This window comes from Toxotes jaculatrix, chromosome 10 (genome assembly GCF_017976425.1).
Source record: "Toxotes jaculatrix isolate fToxJac2 chromosome 10, fToxJac2.pri, whole genome shotgun sequence".
Taxonomy (NCBI): domain Eukaryota; kingdom Metazoa; phylum Chordata; class Actinopteri; family Toxotidae; genus Toxotes; species Toxotes jaculatrix.
The window spans coordinates 22,032,265-22,053,538 of NC_054403.1; the positions used below are offsets into that span (position 1 = coordinate 22,032,265).

Consider the following 21,274-nt stretch of genomic DNA (forward strand, 5'->3'; position numbering starts at 1 on the left):
AGTGTAATTGGGATACAGCATGTCTCTCAAACTGGAAGCCTGTACGAGCCACAAAAGACACTTTAAAGGAGATGCTACCTCTAAAATAACATTAATAAGACACTAATTCCACCTTTCCACAATTTATTTCCTTTTAAAATAATTCATACAAATGCATACAGTCACAAACATATCTTTGTCAGGTTGTCAGTTTAACCAAAAATAATGATATTTACTGTAGAATATAGAATATGTATACTGTATATTGCTACGCCTACTACTTTACCATAAAGGGGACCAAGGTAGGCAACAGTGGACTGTATGTTACTACCAGGGATGGAATTTCAAGGAGCACCTCGACACTCAAAAAGCTAGCCGGCTGTTTTTACTTGTGGCACCCATCGGTTTGAATAAGGAATGCTTAGAGTTTATATTAGGAAATACTAGCAGAGAGTTTCACCCCCACATGACGGCAGGCATCTGATGAGGAAAGACTTAGAGTAAAGTTCAAAATATCCCAGCGTTCTTATCAGGATTCTGGGGCTCAAGCTTGACAGTGATATTTAAATGTCACCACAATACCCTCTGTGCTAGACGCCCTGTTCATATTCTGGCCAGTGAGAATTTGACATTAGCCCAGGCTGCAAAATACAGACCAATGGCAAGTGAAATTTCCATCCCTGATCGCTACGCTTACTACCTCACCATGAAGACGACCAGGTAGGCAACAGTGAACTGTTTTTACTACTCAGCTGCTGGTAGAAGGGGATCGAGAAAGCACCATCACTTAGCTGGCCTGCTAGCATCAACAACACATGAGTCAGAATCGGTGATAAATAAATATTCCTGATAGCAAAGAGATTCAGATATTTTACCTTTGACCCTTTGCCATAACAATTTAAGCACATTTTTTTACATTGTGGGAACGTAACCAATAAACACGTGGATTACTGGTTCAGTTTGCTGCCTTTTTTTTTCCTTTTTTTTTTTCTTTTACATAGTGTTCGGTTGTGTAATGATGCCTTGTGGAGAGTACTCGCCACCACCCCTCCTCCCAGTGCTGCTTTTTTAGACACAGATACAACCAAGTCACATTGACACAGGCAGGCAGAACACCATATGTACACATAGACACAGAGGCCACAGAGGGTGGCTAAACGGTATACTCAGGAAGGAGCCATCATGAAATGTTAAAGGGATACTAGACTGGAGCAATCCGTACATTCTGACATGCTATCATTAAAACATCTTTACTTCACTGTGCATATATGACGTTTGTCACGTTTCAGCAAAACCATAGTTTTTCAATCGCATAAGCAGGTTGCTCTTCTTTTAGAAAGCTGTTCAAACTGACAAGACAAAAAGCATTTTTAAAAGTCTTAAAAGGTCGACTTGGGAGCAGATCAGAAATATGAAAATTTGGTTTGACCTAACTTGAAGCACACAACTGTTCCTCATCTGTCAGTAACTATTAACTGTCCTTAACTGGATGTGACATCTGTACAAGTGAGTTTAATTTCAAATAAGGACCAAAAATGGTTTTGGCAGAAAGCAGAGCAGTTGAATAACTGAGCTTTTGATGCAGTTTTTCACAAGTCTGCTGGCTGCTTTGACATATCCAGGTGCTGGAAGGGCAACTTCAGGCAATTACTGATTTAGCAGCGTGAAGCAACACACGGATCTCATCAATGTTGTGCATTATTTGTAAACCTTAGTGTGCTGAGCTGCTCAAACTCCATGAGCTGGACGTTTACTGTGTGACAGTGGAAGTACTGGATCATTAGACATGAAGACAAAGATACGAACGAATAAAGACGAATATTAGTACCTTCTATGAGTGTAAGCTGCTACAACTCTCAGTGAATCACCTTATGGACTACCTGCTTTGTCTTACAGAGTAATAAATGCAACCACTCTAGTTTGCAATTAGAAATCACGACTAAGGATGAAGTCGCTCTAGCCAAGCATACCATTTTGCCACCTTCCTACAGCCTTTCCACCCACAACCCCCTCGATTTGGGTCAAACATTTACATTAGTCCAAGAGCAAAGTCACATGCCCCTTTAACATAACAAACAAAAGCAAACATTAGATTGACTTTAGCTCTTGTTAAAGTTCTTTTTCTAATGTAGCGGGACATGAAAAGGCAAGCAGGTAGAAAAACAAAAGCACTAAGTGGCATAAAAAGGAATTTTTTAAACAAAAAAATAAAAATAAAAAAATAATATACCAACTGCGGAAACTTAATTTCCTGAGATGGTGTGCAAAAAGCTGCCTCTTTTTTGGGGGGGCTTGTTAATTTGGGGACACATTAAAAAAAAAAAAAAAAACAGAAAACAAACAGATATTGTATTCTCAAACCAGTTTGGCTACATAGAGAGATCACATAACTCTTGTTTTTGTTAAGACTGGAATACAAATATCAGTATCTTCTTGCCGTAAATCTAAAAACTGTACACAGACAGGTTACATTCATTTCATAACCTACTACTTTTGCTTGTACATCAAACTAAGGAAAGGACACAGAAAAAGGAGAGAAAGACATGAAACCCGTTCCTCTAACTTTGGACACACTACAGTCTAAGAAAGCAGAATTTGACTCAGTATTTTTTTCTTTCCCAATCAAGAGATTTTTTTGTAACTTCTGGCAGAGGAAACAATTTAAAACTCAGCTTAAGTTGTTAAGTGAAGATCAACCAGCGGACCTTGAGTTTTACAGTCTTTTTCAGGACATCTGGTTGGGGCAGAGGACAACTGTCTTGTGCTTTGATTAGAGCATTTGACAGCTATCCGCTCCACCTCCTCATCCTCTTCTTCCTCTTTGGAGTGTGAACTGGCTGCTGGGAACCAATTGCCAGACAGCTGTGAATCGATTGTTTTTGGGACCTCAACCTGTCGCTCTGACACTCTGTGAACCTGTCTGATAACAACTTGTCGCTAGGGAACTTTGACACCGGTTGCCATGCTGACCTCCAGTTAACAGATAACACGGGCAAGCATGTGTGTTTGTGTGTGTGCGTGTATGTGTGTGTGTGAGTGTGGCTACAGTTGGTCATTGGGATGCTGCTCTCTGTCGCCCTCTGGTGGCTTCACTGTGTTTTGTCCAGGAGATGGGGCATGAGGCGGGTGTGTGACAGCGGGCGGGAGGGTGTGTGTAATGGGCACGGCGCTGGGCACAATGCCTTCAACGGGAGGCGGGAGGCCGCCGGCTGGCAAGCTCACTACTCCTGGGGGATACCTGGAGGGGAGAGATACAAAACTGAGTCATGAAAGTACAACTGAAACAACAGCTAAAATTTGCAGTCGTCTCTGAAAATCAATCGGGCACAAGCAGTGTCACATTAGATCTATATTAACTTTATCATCTGTGGTGCTGGCATTTAAAATATTAAACAGCACCATCTTTTTCCAGAAACAATGTCCTCATTACCCTGCATAACATACAGTCCACTGTTTTCATAGGGACTGTCCCTACAGTTGAAAATACTTCTTAAGAAATGTTATTGAATGTTTAAAATGCCATTTTTCAATGCTGGTGAGCACCATAAACAAAATCTCAGAGAAGAATATCTCTGAACCATCTTCATGGTAAGATTCCACGAGGGATAAGTCAGAAAACACATCCATCTTTTTGTGGCAGCTAGCAGCCACAGCACAGTGGGTTACAGGAAAAAAAAAAAGACCAGTGATAGATCAGGCTTCATGTCAGCCTTCAAACTGGTGCTACAGTATGGCAATTGGCATCGTGATACACTGACTGGCAGATGAAATAGCAGTTAAAGGTGGGGAAATATGAAAGCTGTGCCATGATGTAGGTATTTGTTTGCTGTTGAGGTCACTGTGGTATTGCTGGATTCTAGCAGGGTGTGTCCCAACCCATTGTAGCAACTGTACATTTCTTTGGATGACTGTACATAACACCACTAAACCCATAAGTGCATTATTGGCTAACAAGGGTGTATTGCAGGCTGAGCTGTGGCCATACAGAGACACTGTCCCAAAAATACTTAACAATACACGTATGAAATTATCTGTGAGACATAAAACACTGTCCATAAAAAAGGCAGGAACATGTTGTGTATAACACTATTTACAGCCGAGAAAGAAATTAAACATTCCATTTGTATTTAATTCTTTATTTCCCAGAGATTTGGCAAACTTTTATCTGAGTTATCGGGGATATGGCAAAAAAATTCAGACTGCACGGACTGCTACTTTTTTTTTTTTTTTATTGTGTTGTTACCTGTAAGCCCCATTTAGCTCAGGGTGGACTGTAGCTGGGTCAACTCCTGCCCAGTGGTTGTTCTGGGTGAGGAACTCCTTGTTCACGCAGTTCTTCAGACTGTCTGGGATACGACCTAAAAAACAGAGAGACAGCGAAGAAAAGAGCAAAATATGAAGTGCTAAAGTACAAGAAGACTGAAATGAATACTCGAGTGAACTCTTGGGCACATAGGGGAACTAGTTATTGTTACTGCACGACATGTCAGAACAGGTGTGATTTTTTTTTTTTTTTTTTTTTTGGGAACTTCACTAACCCACTTTTGGCAGACACAAGAAGTGAGCATGATTAAACAGGCCACTGGTAACCAGACCGAGTCACTGGGGAAACCACAAACCAGAGAATGGAAAAGAGGGAAAGAACAAGAGGATAGAAAGAGGGAGGTTGTGACAAAGAGAGAAGGAGCCAGACTGTGAAAGGCCTTTTAGTCTCTTTCTGCTAAAAGGATGGTTAATGCTCGACTGCAGCAGAACACCTAAAAATATCTCGTTTTAGACTTGTGTTTACATTTTTCAGCAGGGGTCATGTTTTCCATCAATGCATGTGTGTGTGTGTGTGTGTGTCTGTGTGTCTGTGTGTCTGTGTCTGTGTGTTTGTTACCTGTGACAGCCCTTCGGATCTCCCTGGCTGCCTCCTCTCTCATCTCCAGCGACGCCTGTTCACTGTACCAGGCAGCATGTGGGGTGCAGATCAGATTGGGGGCGTCCTTCAGTGGGCCCTGACTGAAACTGACAGAAAAACAGTGCTACGGGTTACAGCTGCAACAAATTATTTTATTTATCACTAATAATAATAATAATAATTAATATTTAATTATTCATTAGTTAATTGCTTAATCTAGATAGGTACGCTCTCTAGTTTGGTGGGAATTACAGACACCAGTTAATCCTGTCACAACATTAGTCTGCATGTGAAAACAGTGAGTTTATTACCTGAAAGGCTCCGTCTCATGCACATCCAGAGCCGCTCCACGTATCCTCCCCTCCTTCAGAGCCTGAGCCAGGGCCTTCTCATCCACCAGGCCCCCCCTGGCTGTGTTTACCAGGAACGCCCCCTGACGCATCTTTAACATACACATACACATGGATAAACAGTGATTTACTTATGCAACATAAAATTTTAAGGCACAATGAAATTAAATAAGCATTTTTTTCTCAGTGATGGCTAATGATGTTTAAAACACACACATACAGAGAAACAAAAGTTACTCATAAAAGCTTAGAAAACACTTGCTATCCATGAAAATTGTGTATTCTGCTCTCAGTGCAGAAATTCCCAGTGAAACCTAACCATAATAATAAATATGTGATCCATATTGTCTTTTCACCTTCCTTCCTCCAGCAAGGTCAGAATTGCTTAAGAGCTATAATCCTTTGGGCTGAAGAAGCTTCACCGACAACAGCTATTTCCAGAGTGTATCAGTCATGTAGTGCACGCACTAGATAACCTCGTTTGTCTGTATGTAGGTTGTGGGCTTCCCTGGGTATCCACTTCTTTAATATTAATGGCCTTGGGTTGTAGTAGTTGATGTAGGGATGAATAAATCATTCAAGGGTGTGAATGTGTATGTGTGTGGGCTAAGGTTTAAGTGTGTATGTGTGTGCGTGTGTGTCTGTCCCTCCACCTGTTTGATGGTGAAGTCGTTGATCAGGTGGTGGTTGTGTTCGTTCAGGCTGCAGTGCAGAGACACACAGTCAGAGTGGAAGAGCAGGTCCTGAGGAGAAAGACAGACAGAAAAGCCAATAAATTCCTGTCCTTCTTCACAGCAGCCAGATTACAGCAGATTCACACTAAGATGTGAAGCTAAATAAGGAAAAGATAATACCGTAGTTGTTTATTAGAAATTGTCACAGTAAGAGACATTGAGAACAAGAGGGTGCTTATTTTGCCCTTTGAGTAGCACTTTGAGTAGGCGCACCATGCCGGTAAATACACATTAGTTATGGTGGTTGGTAAAGAAATCATTGTTTTGTCAGGAAAAAGAGACAATTCATTTTTTTTCTCCCCAGTGAAAAGAAGATTTAGCGTGAATCCAATTAAATCCTGTGCTAGTTCTGAGTTTTTATAGCTTAAAATCAGGTGACAGTAAAATATCTCATGAGAGACATTCTGTGCTGATACTGGAGTTACATGCTGAGAAACTTAATAAAAACCATCAACTTCCCTCTTTGACACCAGTCAATGAAAATGTTTAAACTTGTCAAGCTGTACAGGTGTGGAGCAATTGCTTGCGAGCGTAAACATTTTTCTTTCCATAAAACACACAAGTGCTGGAAACAGTCAGGTGGTTGCTGATTTCACAGAAACAAAATGGCCCCATTGTGTGTGCCCCAGTGTGTGTATGTGTGTGTGTGTGTGTTACCTGTAGTGTGGTGACCCTTTGTAGTCCCAGGGATCTTTCTACTCCGTCAGCCAAATAAGGGTCATAGAAAATCACATTGAAGCCAAAGGCCTTGGCTCGCAGGGCTACAGCTTGGCCCACTCGACCTAGAAACACACGAGTACACGCAGGCACACTCATTATTACACACACAGGTGCATTTAGGCAAAGTGCATACAAATGAATACACATTCAGATGGACACATTATTAAACATAAGAACACATTAGTTAACATTTTTGTGCATCTAATATTCCCCTTTTTTGACTTCTGCCTTGTACAAATTACATAATTCTCTGGCTACACACGTCTGCTCATTATTGCTGGGAAATGCTCTGACTGTACGGGGAAGAGATTTGCATTATACTTCTGGTTTAATCCGCTTATATTTTATTGGCAGTAACTCCTTGGGAAGCCAATTTAGCTGAGCTAAGGACAAAACTTCTAAAAAAAATGAAAATGGAAAAGAAAGAAGAATGGTTTGATTAAAAACTTTTCCTCAGCAACAACCTGATCAATGCTCTGACTATCCAACCACACTGTGCAGTACATATCAGGCAGAATAAACAGCATGAAAACCTTTTATTCTCCAACAATATGCTAAACAGATGTCACTGACAAGGCATTGCTCACCGAGCCCTATGAGTCCCAGTGTCTCTCCTCTGATCCTCGCCGCCCCTGACGCCACCTCTCGTATCTGCTCCACGCTCTGAACCCGTGTGCCCTCCCGGAGAGCCTGGCACGAATACCAATGAATTATTACGAGCAAAAATGACACAGACAACAAAAACATCACATTTTAACATGATCCAGGTATATTTCACAATGTCAAGACTTAACGACCAGAGTCTGAATCCTTGTAGATATTATGACCATGATTAAAATATGTCTAAATAATAATCATAACTTATAACTGATTTGAGGAACAAATCATTTTACTGTACCTTCTACATCTTACATCAACGTCTTTCAAATACAGCGACATTCTAAAGAAAACGAAATGTTTCAATTTTGCTGATTTGTCAGTTGACAATTATTAGTAACTGTCGAAACTAAAAGTGTGATAAACCAAGCGTACACCTCTCACCAGTACATTTGAAAATTAGTTCATTTAAATCCAATTCACTTCATTCCCTTTTATCAGCCACACAAGGCTACAAACCTGGTGCAGCCAGGTGGTGCGTCGGTACAAGGTGAGGATGTGACACAGTGTGGAGTCCGCCGTCTCCTCCACTGAGGCCGCCGGCATATTACATACAGCAATGCCTGTTGGACCAGAGAGCAGATAAGGATTAGAAATAGCTTTTTGGGCCATTTGAGGAAAGAGATGAAGTTTGGCGAAAGCTATTTTGGTGAAGCGCAGGCTGAAGGCACAATGTCAGCAGTTTTCTCCACAAACACCACTGGCAATTTTCAAATGGCAGAGCCTCTCGGTGGAAGAAGATAGCAGACGTTTGCAAAGCTCTGGCTGTTGCAGGAGAGAGATGAGTTTTTAAAAAATGCTTTACTGAGTTCACTTTTTCTCTACAAGTATTACAGACTTGTAGTAAACATGACAGAACTCATTAAAAGCTAGAAATGAAAATGTTTTTGGAGAATAATAATCATAACTTTATTTAACACTTTTCTGAAGAGCGTTACAAACTAGGAATAAGACCAAAAAAGGAATATGGACATTGTTATAATTAAAGGAAAGAACATCTCATGAAAGTGGGTTTTAAGAAGAGACTTAAAACTTTTGAACTGAGGAGAAGACAGACATTCTGCCTGTTACACATATGATAAATTATATTATTACATTATTATATTATCATATTACACAAATTCCTGACAGATTAGTTTGTAACATGGATGCAGGATTTGTACTGTTTACCTTCCTGTTACAGCGACAAAGGATAAAATATTTGCCAGTGTAACACGTTAGCAGCACAGTGTTAACTTGCACACACCCTCTCTTCTTCTGTGTGTACGTACGTATGTGTGTGTATATGTATGTGTGTGTCCTCACCCAGTTCCCCTGCAGATTTTATGTCAATGTTGTCGTAGCCGCTGCCGATGCGGACGATGATGCGCAGAGCTTTAAATTTCTCCAGGTCTTCTCTCATCAGAGTGATGGTGTGGTACATCAGAGCTCCTACAGCTTCATTCAGCACCTGAACACGCACACAACACACACAGTTAGTTAAATGATAGAGAGATAGAAATATCTAGTGTGTATTTATTGTGAAATATCAAACTCTTAACCCCCTGTATATACGCACCCATGCATGCATACATGTGTGTCTAATAGCAGAGCAATGCTTCATCTGCACATGTACACTACACACTGTATGGACAAAGAGTAAAGGCCAAGTTATCAGCATGTGTTTGTGTAGGTGTGAACACAAGTCAGCCGTGGCTTCGTGGAAAATAGCCACAGTTCACTGAGTTCACTGTCACACCGTTTCCCTAAAGTATCTTCATTAAGGCTTTTTCTGGAGGTGCTGTTTATATCATTTTCAATTCCCTCCTGCATGGAATAACTTAGTTTCCTGAATATTACCATGGAAACTAAGCTGTTATAACCACAGGAAATGAGTTCTCTACATTTAACGAAACTGACTAATATCAGCAGGCATCTTGTTCTCATGAGACTGTCTGTGGCTTCTAGTCAGGACGACGGCTTATTGTCTTAAGTGACAATGAAATATTAAAACTCAAATGTAGATCATTTGATTATCACATAGAAATATATGGCTCTGGGTGAAAACCAGTTCAGCATCAACCATCACCTTTTAATTGATTCTCACTTAATCTCACAATCTTATTCTTGCGTTGCCAGCCCTCCTCTTCATGTGCGTGAGAGAGGGCGAAAATGACATGCGGTTCAATTACAATAAAGAAGCCCTTTTAATTACACAATGAGGTGGCTGCTTACTAGAGAGCCAGATAGAGAGACAGAGCGAGAGAGAGAGAGCAAGAGATAGATAGTGAGCGAGAGAGAGCCATCTGTTTCTCCCACGCTGTGGCCTACTGAGCGCGCTCACAGAGAGAGTGTGCCTGGCAGACACCCAGAACGAGACGTAACCCTGCCAGACATACAAACCCATTTACAATCCATAGTGGCTGTGGCAAGATCCGGGCCTGACCCACATTTAAGTTCGCTCTCTGTGCTCTTCTTTATTCTCTTTCACTTATTTTCCAGTCTCCCTCTAACTTCTCTTTTTCTTTGTCATTTCTTTTGATCAGTTTGCAACTTTAAAACATTTGCTAAATATAAATATAAAGCATACTAACTGCACAGCCAAGATTGTTTTGATAAGTTCAGTTCCTCCTTTTCTGATTTTGTTTTGTGCTAATGCTGCACTTATGCAGTGTAGGTAGAATGGGAAGACCAGGGGAAACTTCCTGGTATTCTGACTTGGGAGCGTTCCTGTATTATTCCACTGATATCCTTGCAGTCGCATTATTAAAATTGCCTAAGTTTGCTACTTTTATTGTGTTGTACATTCGGAGAAGTTTTATAGTGAAACCAGACACAAAAAGATGGTGCATACTCCTTTTAAATTAGCTGGGCGTGTTGTATTGGTGTTAATGTTGATTCTAATTTAGATGTAACTTCCTGTGATGGTGGCTTAGCAGCCATTTTGCTGCTGTTCATCGACACCTCTCTGAGTCAGAGTTGCACTGTAGGCTGACAGCTTTTTCTGACTCATTGGTCGTAATGACTGTCTGAATAATGTGATGTGAACGTGGCATAAATGGTACATTTTCCAGATCAGAGATCACTTGTCAGTCAACAAGGCAATTACGTGTCTTGTATGTAGAGAAACAGGGATCTTGCATCTGTTGAGTCACAACACAGCATAGGACCTTAAAAAAAGTGTGTTACCTTCTCGTGGATCTCCTGTGTGGACTGAGCGTCACAGAAGGCCACAGTTGCTACATCTTTCAGGATGGGCATCTCCACAGTGCAGTCGCGCCCATCCAGCAGCGCCACCAGCGGGCGGGGGTGCATTGGCCCGTTCATGATGGGTGGCCTGATGCCTACACACACACACACACACACAAGAAAAGAAAGGTGTCAGATGAACAGAATAAAAGTGGTAATGAAGAAGACACAGACAGAAAATAGCCTTCACTGGTAGAGGTGATAGAAGTGTACAAATGCATTTGATTAGCATAATTTCTTATTGTTGTGATGGAACACCTACACAGCTTGGAAAAAAAGGTTCCTTTTGTCCCCTGCTGGTTATTATTAGACCTTTAGCTGTGCATTCGTTTGCTTGGGGGAACTTTTTATGTATTAAACATATCTGTTTTTGTCAGTTATGAAAACTGAAGATACTAAAGACATGCGGCTGCTCCTGGGCACAGATGTGGTCCTGCTTCATCAGCATCCCATAATGTTTCTGCTCCGGACTGATCCGGTTGCTATGACAACTGTGACAGTAAGCATGAAGGGGGGAAAAAAAACTATTCCCAGAGCAGCCGCTCTCAATTCCTGTTGAGAGAGGTCATGTTTCGCAGCTGTTTTCCTCCTTATTGGTTTTAAATTTTTTATTGTTTTAGTTTTATTATTACTGACTTTTTGATGAAGTTTGCTGACCCTTTGAAGCAGGCAGCAACTAGGAGGATGGATAAGGCAGATACTATATTTAGGCTTGTACAAAATAGCAGAGACTTGCCCTCGAAAAAAATGCCCTCAAACATTCAGAAAATCCCTTTAGAGTTAAAAATCAGGAGGCAGAAAACATCATGATAATTAGGAGTATCCTTTTGTATTTCCTCCTGTTCACATTGTTTTAATTGAGTTGTCATATATTCATGGTGAGCGTAAGTGCTCGCCTCTGTGGACCACTGAGAGCGACTCTTGGGAGCAACTTGCTTGGAAAAAAAAAATGGAGCAGTCTTGGCCAGAAAACAACAGAGCATGCAGCCTGAAGCTCTAGATTATGTCTCAATTACTCAATTATCCAGCACATATTGGTTGCAATTGGGTGTTCGTTTACAAATATGCAACCAAAATGTGATATTTCGTGGCTCAAAAACCTTAAAAGAGCCACTGAAAATAATAAAAGACTGTAGACAGGTGGGTAAAGAGGTTTAGCCGTTCATATGAGGGGGTGAGATCTGTCATGAGAGAAATCCAGAAGCTGAAATCTGTCAATAACTGAGTAGGAGTGAGTCCCCCTTCAACCTTTCGACAGGATGTTTTATTAAATCATCTCTTCAGATTAAACCATTACCCTGAGAGTGCTGCCAGGCCTTACAGAAGGATAAGTAGCGTTTAACAAGGCAGATTCAGCAGACGACCTCACTAGTGGGCCTTTGTTCACGTTTAACAAGAACAGTGGTTGAAGGGAGCTGCATTCATTAGTTTTCCTTAACTGTTCCCTCCCACTGCCGTCTCCCTGGATCTGTGGCTTGTCTCTTCTTTCGGGTAACTGAAGGGTTAATCATTTCAGATCACTGACTGAGAACCAAGACATTTGAAGCACGGACAGATGAAGATTAGGAGGAAAATCTAATGTAATTGGGTCTCTGACATGTGAAGTTGTGACGGCCCTCTGAAACACTGTAGATGAAATAAGGGCAGAGCCTGTTTCTGCTGATGCTGACTCTACCCATCACTCATTGCTGACTTTTTTTCCCATCTGAGATGTGCAGGCTGACATCTCAAATAAGCAGCTGCCTCTGTCATTTCTCACAAAATATTCCTCCTAAAACTTTCTTGCAACTCAGACCTCCAGATGGAGCCTGTTTTCCAGCTGCATGGGCTAACACCATGAGAAAGTAGCCAAATCATTAAACCAGTCATTTCAAAATCAGCATTCTACGGTCTACACAATATTTTGAATGCCAAGGATCCCTGAGAATCAGACTTGTGGACAGATGTTTGGCAGCTTCAATCCCACAAATTAGTTTGGAAAATTTGGGCAGGGATAGTGAGCAATGCTCTTCCTTCAAGAGCTATCATTAAATAGCCCATAAGCAAAATAAATTAAAGGAAACGTCCCTGCTGGAATCAAACTCATGTATCATTAATCTCTAATTTTCAGTGCTTTCCTGTTTTTGTAATGAAGCGTTGTAATTTACCTGTTTTTTTGTACTTGATGCTTCATCTACTTTACATTACTGCCTCAGTGAGTTCATGTTTCCCAGAATGCCTGTTGACAGTCTTGAGAAAAGAGGTGTAAAAATGGTGCTTTTAAAATTATACGAATACAAAGGATTTTCTGGTTTATCAAAGCCCCAAAACATTTTTGCAAATGCATCATACCTTGTGATTTTATCACTGGTGGATCTGCATTTGGCCAGTTTAGAGCAGCTTTTTGTAATTTTTTTTTTCCTCCCATTTGCTCCAGTGAAGCAGCTCAGTGACCAGAAGGTGAGGACTGTGTTGTACTGGGCAACTCCCAGAAGCAAATAAGTGTAACTGTATGAATAAGAAGCAGGGAAGGTACTGAAAAAAAAAGCATGCCAGAAACTTCCCTGGGCAAATGCAGATGGATGATCTCATATGAAATGCTGCTGCAGAAAGCAAATACATGTCTAAAAACATTAGTGTTGAGTCTGTGGTGTGTTTTTTTCCCACAGACTCTTGGTGGTTTTCTCTGGTTGTTGACTGAGCCGGTGTGCATGCATGGGGAAATAATGTCAGTGTTCAGCGTTTGGTTGTGACAGCATACGAGTGTTTGGAATCTGCATTTAGAGAACATAGATGAGGTATACTGAGGGATAATAGTCTGCGTTTTTGCACATCTCAGAAGCTGCACTGAAGCAAAGATAGCTCATAGTTTAGCACAATCCATCGCTCAATTTCTGTATTGTCTTCTTATCTACACTGTCAGATTGCAGCATGAAACCTGATCTGATGAAGCAGCCCCACAGCGCAGTAAGACCAATAAGGTGAAACTCAAATCCTGCTCACAGTGCCTTATGTGGCCTAGTAAAACATTAGCTTTCCGTAATAGGATTTGCCTGGAGGCCATTGCACTTACACATCAATACAAAATCAATGGTGCATAGCCGAGAAATTGGAATTCAACAAGAACAAAAAGTATTGTGAGGCTTCAACGCAGAGCTCAGTGCAACTCAGATGTAATCACAAGTAGCACGTTCGCCTGTGGGTGCTGCACTATATTATATTTTGGTCTATAGACTGATTTTTTATAAGATTTGATTTGAGCTGAAAGACTTAGGAACAAAGTGTGATTCAGAGATTTCCTGTGTAATTAAACAACGTTGTCATGTTCCTTTCAGTAAAATACTGAAATCTGGTCAGTCTAGTCAGTTATGCAGCTGAGTGGTGCTTTTGGAAAGTAACAGAGATTCCAGACATTTCTCCAGCTCACACTTGGTCAGAGTGAGGGAGGAAATAGCTCTCATTCCAGCACCAAGCATGACCTTGGAAGGACCAGCACCACTGACTGCTGAGTAGTACTGTACTATGATAGAACGGCCATCTATTCTCTCTCCCACACACACAAACCTAAGCTCAACACTGTAAATATTAATCCACTCTCACTGTCTGGTTTCTTAAATCGAACAAACTCAAATGGTCATTATCTCCTCGTCTCTTTTATTTAACGCATTTTCTCGCTTTCCTTTCACATTGAACACTCATTAAATTCTTCATTATATTAAATAATTGCCCAGACTTTCCGCTCACTCTGCTCAATTCCTAAACTCTAAAACCTCATCCATCTCTTGCATCTCTACTCTCCCTTTCTCATTATATTCAATAGTCCATTGCACACTCCCTCTCTCTCCCATAGCCCCGGGGTTGGGTGACTGCTGGGAGCTTTCACAGTGCAGGCCTCTTCACAGCCAATGGGGCCACAGCTCCAGCTCTGCTCTTGCCATCTATCCAGGGTTTCTCTGCAACCACGCTTTGATTCAAATTCACTACTGTATTTGGTAAACATTTTGAGGCAGTGCAGCAAAGCAGCAGTAGTGATCCTCAACCAAGGCCATTATCAGAAAAAGAACAAAAGAAAGTTTTGTTGGTGATCATTTTTAAAAACAAGAGCCATCTGCATAGTAACGTCGCTGCCTGTGCTGTTTATGCTTAAGGGCCCGGGGCATTAAATGACATCTCCCAATATGAAAACTGTATCCTGGAAAATTTGAAATCAGACCAAAATGACACTAACACCGTTTGACTGACATTTAGAGATGGAAAAAGCATCTGCCAATGACTGCTGGGACTGCAGCATGTGCCAGTGGGAAAGCCCTGCAGCCTGCCCATATCCAGCTGTCACTGACCAGCTCACAAGAACAGCTGGATTTTTGTCCCTGAGGAAGGAGGCAATGTTTTCAGACTGTCAGTCAACAGAGACAATGTCAAAGATCAGCAGTTTTCATGTGTTTTAAATGTTCGGGTCACCTGGAAGTCCGCCAACCTCGACAGATAGTGATCTGCCGAAAGGAGCTGTGAGTCAAGAGTTGTATAATAAGGGTCTATAACAAGGGGTTTTCATTTCAGAGCACCTTTGGGTCTGGTTTGATGTAACAAAAAACCAAAAATAACCAGTTAGTCAATGATCTACTATAATCAGTTAATTTTGATGTTGTTTTCTTCGAGTCATCTCAGAGTCTGGGAGATTGGAGTTTCTTTTTAGTATTGTTTTTTTTCTCTATTCTCTGACGTTTTATAGGCCAAATGATTCATCACTGAATCAAGACCATGATTGGCAGATTAAACAGTCATTAAAATAGTAGTTGCAGCTCTACACAAAGCTTATTCATGTATGCTGTGTTGAATATAACAAACCACAAACACCTGACACTTTCACAGCCATAGCATATCAGATATATAAACTCAGCATTCATTCTCCTTCATTTTAGCCTATTCAAACTGCAGTTTGCACACACCTTTACAAAGCATTTTCAGTTACTGCCAAAGATTCCCACTCAAGTAGCAGCTGTTAAATGTTTTCCTTTTGTTTTCTCAGTTCCGTAATAAGGTCAGACTTCCTGAATTACATTTCTTTTCGGTCCCTTTCCGACTGAACTGAAAATGAACCCAGGCCAGATGACACATTTACATTTCAGCTTCAGTGTTTCTATTTTGCACTGTGCAGAAGAGGGGAGAGAGTTGTTGTCAGCACCTGTGACCAGTCAGCCGCCTGTGACTCTAACAACGAATCATCGAGCCACAGCACGGCTGATTTATAATGTGACTGGCTCTTGTGGCATGCAGCAACATGACGTGGTTAAAAAGCCCCTATATCTGTCTTTCACCCCCTCAGTGTTGATCTCGCTATCCCTTCATCTCCTGTTGCCTCGTTTTCAGATCTCCACCTCTCATTTCACTTCTCATTTCCCTGGGCTGTCTTTATCTCCCTTGCCATTTCCTTTTTTTCTCCTGTCCCATCCATCTCTGTAAGAATGAGAAGAGCAATGTTTTATATCATCACTGTATTTGTGTGCTTAAAAAAAAAGGTGGAACGTGCAGGTACACAGTGTTCAGGCAGCTTGATGTTTTGGCATTCTTTTATTCTTTGTTTTAGTCTTCTATCTCTCCCTGCCCACACTATAGTTCCCAGAAAGGAAAGACGAGAAGACAAACATATCCCTCACCACCAGTCCTCTCGCCATCACAGTCTCTCTCTCTCTCTCTCTCTCTCTCTCTCTCTCTCTCTCTCTCTCTCTCTCTCTCACACACACACACACACACACACATACCCTGCCCCACCCACATATACAGAAATACAGGTGCATACTCACACACCAATCCATGCAGGTTGACATAACTAATATGCAGTGATATATGATACATACATACAAGTGCTTACACATAAAAATGATCACACTGCAGGTCTTCTCTTTCTCCCTCTCTCACACACACACTGACTCATACACACACACACACATACAAGGTCTTAATTTGCAGGTACTGTATCAGCAAGCCAGTTCAGGTTTGTCAGGTTTTTGTTCCCATCGCTAAGACACTAGCAGCAAAACAGAAAATGAAATACAAAGTTTTGCAGTTATAGTTTGAAAGCATAAATTTCACATTTACAGTAACCACTGCCTAGGTTGGTAGACCAATAAAGCTATGCAACAGTAGTATTGTCACCAATAGACAATGCGGATTTGTAAGTTGCTACAAACCAAAAAGGTTAAGTACTGGCTTGTACAGTAGTTGAACTACAGGAAATACTACATTTAAATACAGGCTGTAACTGGATTATTTTATGGTCGTCGGCCTGTTATATTGGATTAACCGTTAATATGCAGAAGAAAGTCACAATCACTTTGAAGTTTCAATTGGATTGAGGTCAGTCTGGATACTCTGGAGTAAATGTGCCCTATTAATGGGTTATTAAGGCAATGAGACATTTATAGTATTTAGATTAAGGGTTCCCAAACTGGTGTCCAAGGACCCACAGGGGGGTCTTTGAGTGTGTTGAAAGGCTTGCCCAGCAAAATTAAAAATTGTTTTCACATATTTCCTGTTTATTAGAATTGGTCTGTTAGTCAATATATGACTGTTAATTATTCCTGTTAGAGGCTCATAATATCTAGCTGAGAATATTTACTGTGCCTAGATTTATATTATACTCCGTTGTCTGTAGATGACCACAGCAGATCTACAGTCCATCAGCAGCAGACCTATGTGCTCATTTAGCTGAGGGTGCTGATTTTAAACAGTGAGACAACCAAAGTTACTGGGCATTTGCCACCTAATAAATATTGCATTACAAGCCTTCTAGTGCAGACAATGAATGTAAATTTGTGCGTGATGACACCAGCAGCAAAACTGTGGCAGCATACAGGCTGCTGTCTGAGTTCCTGCTGCATGGCTACCAGCTGTGTGAGTTGTTTCTTACTCTAAACACACTCACCTGGCACTGCTCACATATAAATTAATAACAACAACGCATGTTTCTCAGTAATGAGTGCTTTTCATTAAGGCCTTTATTTATAGCCTACCTACTAATTGCTGTTTCGGGATGTTACATCGCAGGCCTGTTATTTTTTCTGTACATGATGGCACTCTTATTTAGACACCTGTCTAGAGTGTCAAGCTTCTCAGTTGCATTTCCCTTTTTGAAGAAAGCATTTGCTTATAAAATGTACACTTTTTTCCATATAGTTAAATGTAACTGGCAAGCATTATATTGGCATTTATACATTATACATTTCAGTAATGGCCGGTAGATCTTTTGATGTTGCTTTCCATTTTAGCTCAAGCATTTTCTTGTATGCATTAGACATAATAGACTTAGCCTTTTAGTGGTTGCCACTACATGCAATCTCTAGCTGAGCAGTTCAGGTTTGATAGGTTTCTAAGTGCTGCCAATTATACCTGCATAGTTGCCTATATTTTAGACTGATCTGATTTATGAGTCCCTGCTTAAATCAGATGTTCAACTCAAAATGCTCATCTGTGATGATGATGCAGTTCAGATTAAAATATGAAAGCAATTATGTGATATAATAATTAAGTTTAAGTGTGAACTATAGTAGATACTAATGTAAAAAACAAAAACAGGAACATCTAACATTCAAAAAAAAACCATCTGTAGTGTTTCAGATATGCAAAGCTTATTTAAAGTCTTATTTTTTAACAATTAATCCTATTAAAGCCAGGCTGTCACGTACAGGTGTGTTTCATGCAATAGTACTTCCAAGCAATGCTGGGATGTGGGTTTCTTAAGTTGGCAACATGTCACAACATGAGGAGTTTCCTTGATTTTATCCTTTGACATAATAACCTCCTGGTGGGAAACTGCCTGGAGCCATTAATCACAACCACATTATCCTTTACCTGTTAAACAGCTTGTAAGATCAGTTGTGTAAAATCAAATACACCAGTCAAATTAGCCAAATGAACAGGAAGATTACACTTCAGTCTTTCATCAAGGATGTCTGGTTTTATAAGAGAGGTAAGAAGTGACTGATGCGCATGTGTCATTGATCTAGGTCTTTATAGTCAGATCAGCCATGACTCAACAGTCACAGTTCAGAAGACGCCTGCCTTTCAAAACGTGAATCAACACATTCATCAGTAACTGGGGATGACAAACCGATTTTAAAGCAGGCCTTAAATGTTCAACGATCTCCACTGTGTGCCAAAACGTGTCTGATGCTCAGTGTCACAGTTATTGACTCGTAGTGATTTGTGCACGAGCATCTTAAAAGGGCAAAGCTCCCTAAACCATAATTCTCTGTCGTCGTTCCTTTGACCTTGGACTCTCGAGCAGTTTGGGAATAGTTGGGGTGGATATGGAGACGATCTCTCCCGAAGCAAGGGAAAAAAATTTAGAAGGGGGTGGCGAGGAAAAAGATCAGAGCTGCAACTTTAATCTTTGATGTCATCAAGAGACACAGCCCGCAGCCTGTTGATGACATCACAGATTACAATCTCTGGTTTCTTTTGGGAGAAACAGCTTCTCAAACCCAGGTTTAGGTGACCACAGATACAATAATTCTGCTTTAGGGTGGATGATCATTTATCCTCACGCCCTCCTCCTCCTGTTCCACACCCAACCCCCCTTCTTATTCCTTAGCAGCCCTACCTTGATCCCATTTTCTAGAATAGTCTTTTCCAGACCTTATCATAAGGTGCATCTGTCACCTGTTTGTGAATCCAGCTGTGTGGATGCATGTGTATACTTGAATATTTTCCTCAGTTGAGTTCCCTATACATGTGTGAATATGTGTGCACATGCATGCGTTTGATTTTTATGTGTGTGTGTGCGCGTGTGTATGTGTGTGTACTTCAGTGAAGGAAACCGCTCTCCGTAAAAAGAAGCACAATGAAAGGGAAATATGTGTCATGTCCTTGCTAGCCCTCGAAGGAGAGATCTATTTCTGTCGCCACAAATGGAGGTGTTCAAGCAGCCTTCAATAGCAGAGATTTGCCTCTTCACACACACACACAAACACACACACACAGACACACACACACACACAGAGCTATAGAGAAAAAGGCTAACCATTCTTGTGTGGCGAGAGCGAGGCTGAGCGATAAAAAAGATAATAGAGTGAGAGAATTAAGAAGAGGAGAAGAAGGAGGAGGAGGAGACAGAAAAAGGGAGAGGAAGAGAGAGAAGGGGGAGGGGAGGAGGAAGGCAGAATAATGTACACTGAGTTCACAAATATTGGCACACACACACATGCACACATACACACACAGACACAGACACACACACACACACAGACACGCACAGTTCCCCACATAAAAGCAGAGTGGTAGTTGTTTACCTAGAGGCATGCCTTTGTTGAGGAGATGTGAGCTTCCCATGGTGTGTTCCCCAGCCGGCCAGCACACAACAGAAACCTACAGTCTTCACACAGCAGACATGAACAGGAATCCAGTCAGCATATGGCGGCTGTGGCCAGCTACCTCGCTTCCCTTAGTCCTTCTCCCAGCCCCTTAGTGACAAGCATACACATGTGCTCCCCCTCTTTTCTCTCTCTCTCGCTCTCTCCCCTCCCTTCCGTCCCCTTCGCTCGCCCGCTCTCTCTATCTGTCTTACCCCTCCCTCCCTCCTTCCCTCCCTCCCTACCGTCTCTAGCTACCTCCCTCCCCTCCCTTTCTCACTTTCTATTACAGCAAATCTTTCCGTCTTTCTGTCTCTCCCTCTGTCTCTGTCCCCCACCAAAAAAGCGTGCAGACACACACACCGAATGCAAGCACTGCTGCATTTAAGGGTGCAGGAGGGCAAGAGAGTGCAAAAGAGATGGCAGGGGCAGTAGAAAGAGTGAGAGAGTATGTGCATGTGTGCGTTTGAGAGAGTGTGTGAGAGAGAGCAGGAATGGGGAGGAGCTAACACCGGCCAAAATTCATCTTTTGTTTCCTGAAAGACGACAGGGTGGAAAAAAAAAGAAAAGAAAGAAGAGTTATGCAATGACACGGCTGTAGCAAGAGAGGAAAAACTTGTTCTTTCTAATATCTGGAAAACAATTACACTACGAAAGAAGAAGAGAACTTGAAATAACCACAAACTTGTGACACCGTAATTTGGGTGTGCTTTTGGTAAATGATGACAAACCTTTTCAAAAGAGTCTCCAAGTCCAAACTTAATTGCTGGTTTGGTTCTTTTAATATTAACTTTGCGAGTTTGCTTTTGCAGTTATATAAATTCAACTCTGACAGAAGTGGGCCTTATTTCAGAACATTCAAGCTTGCAAATAAAGAAGTTATTTTAATAGCTAATGACAGTTAACACCCACAGTTAGCCAATACTAAATAATAAACTGTTCTTAGCTTGAGACAGCTGTATTTGTGCTTTGTTTTCATGCAAACACTTGGCGCATGGAAAGTATGAACACAGGTGTATTGTGTTTGTTTTTTCTTTTAAGTGGGCAAATAACATCACATTTGATATTATACTCCACCTTTTACAGTAACAAGTAAAATCTGATTCTGAACATACTAAGCATTGTTGTTTTAATGCAACTCTTTGTAGTGCTATGAAATCATTAGAACAATGAAAAGTGCGTGATAATCTTTTAATAATATTATCATTGTTCCACAACTGGACAAAACTGGCTGAATATGATTATTATTATTATTATTATTTGTGGGACAAACAGCATATGGAGTCCCTCATATGTCTTACCATGTGAAAGGTGTGTCAGCTTTCAAGGAGGTATAAACAGATTTTTCAGGTTCAGAAATATCTATATGACTTG

The 21,274-nt window shown here is 41.1% G+C and overlaps 1 protein-coding gene across 1 annotated transcript; it reads right to left on the reverse strand.

Moving 5' to 3' along the window:
• Window positions 1-109: 109 nt before the first annotated feature.
• Window positions 110-20,088, reverse strand: LOC121188447 (C-terminal-binding protein 1). The gene is made up of 11 exons (XM_041048219.1): window positions 19,841-20,088; window positions 10,512-10,666; window positions 8,649-8,793; window positions 7,803-7,906; window positions 7,274-7,376; window positions 6,624-6,748; window positions 5,886-5,975; window positions 5,194-5,324; window positions 4,862-4,989; window positions 4,223-4,337; window positions 110-3,217 (listed from the first exon to the last, which is right to left on the reverse strand). Exons 1-11 carry the CDS (start codon window positions 19,878-19,880, stop codon window positions 3,022-3,024), a joined length of 1,332 nt encoding a protein of 443 aa, XP_040904153.1. The 5' UTR covers window positions 19,881-20,088; the 3' UTR covers window positions 110-3,021.
• Window positions 20,089-21,274: the final 1,186 nt, after the last annotated feature.

What these genes read in the sequence shown, in the direction of transcription:
- LOC121188447 (XM_041048219.1), bottom strand. Translation starts at nt 19,880, where the DNA reads ATGGGAAGCTCACATCTCCTCAACAAAGGCATGCCTCTAG. An exon ending in ACTGGGACTCATAGGGCTCG is followed by an intron (nt 6,749 to 7,273) that starts GTGAGCAATGCC and finishes GTGTGTTTCTAG; the next exon opens with GTCGAGTGGGCCAAGCTGTA. An exon ending in AAAGGGTCACCACACTACAG is followed by an intron (nt 5,976 to 6,623) that starts GTAACACACACA and finishes CTTTCTCCTCAG; the next exon opens with GACCTGCTCTTCCACTCTGA.